Source organism: Haliaeetus leucocephalus, unplaced genomic scaffold (genome assembly GCF_000737465.1).
Source record: "Haliaeetus leucocephalus isolate CR32 unplaced genomic scaffold, Haliaeetus_leucocephalus-4.0 Scaffold343, whole genome shotgun sequence".
NCBI lineage: Eukaryota > Metazoa > Chordata > Aves > Accipitriformes > Accipitridae > Haliaeetus > Haliaeetus leucocephalus.
In genome coordinates this window covers 25016-26463 of record NW_010972779.1, presented here as the reverse complement: position 1 = coordinate 26463, position 1448 = coordinate 25016, and the positions used below count along the sequence as shown (strand labels likewise).

The 1448-nt window shown below is 72.7% G+C and overlaps 1 protein-coding gene across 1 annotated transcript in view; it reads right to left on the bottom strand.

Annotated features, from left to right (window-relative positions):
- Positions 1-1448, bottom strand: part of LOC104834893 (neurexin-2-like) — a 33002-nt gene that overhangs the window by 9197 nt on the left and 22357 nt on the right. Inside the window, exons 8-9 of the mRNA XM_010572558.1 lie at positions 1056-1437; positions 108-330 (exon numbers count right to left, since the gene is read on the bottom strand). Of these exons, the coding sequence (XP_010570860.1) occupies positions 108-330; positions 1056-1437 (605 nt within the window). The remainder of the gene's footprint in view (positions 1-107; positions 331-1055; positions 1438-1448) is intronic.

Below are 1448 nucleotides of genomic sequence, written 5' to 3'. Positions count from 1 at the left end.
GGGGGGGGGGGGGGGGGGCTGTCCCCCCCGGGTGACCCCCCCCGTGGGCAGCCCGCCGCGGGGTACCCCGCCACGCGTGCATCCCTACGGGTGATGACGCCCGCCACGGGTGCCTCCCCGCCGCCGCCCCCCTGCTCACCCTTGAGGTCGAGGTTGCGGGCGCCCTGGCCGTGCTGGGTGACGGGGCGCCCGTCCACCCGCAGCCCGTGCAGGGTCCCCCCCTCCCGGGCCACCGACACCTCGTGCCAGCGCCCGTCGTGCAGCGGCTGCTCCGAGTTCCCCTTCATCAGCGAGGGGCCGTCGCCCAGGTCGAAGACGTAGTGGATGTACCTGGGGGGTGGGAGTGGGGGGCAGGGGGCGGGGCCCGAGCCGGGGGGGCACCCCCAGCTCGAAGACATAAGGCGGGCACCTGGGGCTAGGGGGCGTGGCCCCCGCCGGGGGCGTGTCCCGGGTTTAGGGGCGGGGCATGAGCCGAGGGGGCCACCCCACCCCAAGGGCAAACATATAGCGCAGGCACCTAGGGACGGGGGGCGTGGCCTGAGGCAGGGGGAGGAGCCTGAACACAAGGGGAGGAGCCTGAGCCAAAGGGGCCACCGCCTCCAGGGCAAACGCAGCGGATGTACTTGTGGCCAGGGGGCGTGGTCAAGGCCGGGGTGGAGCCTGGCAAAAGGGGAGGGGCCTGAGCTAAGGGGGCTGCCCCCCCAAGTCATCCGCATAAGGGATGCACCTGCAGCCAGGAGGCGTGGCCTGAGCTGGGGGTGTGGTCTAATCGGGGAGGAGCCCGAGCCAAGGGGGAGGGGTCTCACCCAAGGGGAGGAGCCTGAGACAGTTGGGCGGGGCCTCGGCAGTAGGGGGCGGGGACTGGTGCAGCGGGGCAGGGCCTAAGGCTCGGTGGGCACCACGGGGTGGGGGGTCCCCGAAGTCCCTCGGGGGGGGGGGTTCCGGGGTCCCCGGGGGCCTGGGGGGGTCCCCGAGATCCACAGGACCCCCCGAGGCCCCGAGGGGGTCCCCGAGGTCCGCAGGACCCCCCCCCTCCCCAGGGGCTGCGCCCTCACCCCTTAACGAGCTCGACGACGAGGAAGTCGTTGCCGTTGCCGCTGTTGAAGAGGATGAGGCCGTCGGGCGCCGTGGTCTTGAACTGGAAGAAGAGGTGCATGGAGGCGTAGGCCTGCAGCGTGGCCAGCGCCACGTAGGAGCCGCGGCCCCGGAAGGCCACCGGGTCGGCCACGATGGTCCGTCGGCCGAAGCGGGCGTTGAGCTCGCAGGAGCTGATGTCCCCGTTCTTGCAGAGGTCCAGGTAGGGCAGCCCGTTGAAGAGGAGCCCGCTCAAGTGGCCCAAGAAGTTGGAGGGCACCACGGCCAGGAACCGCCGCTCCGTCACGATGCCCGTCTCGATGTTGTGGAACTCCAGGCGGGTGTGGGCGCCCGACATCTGCCCTGCGGGGCGG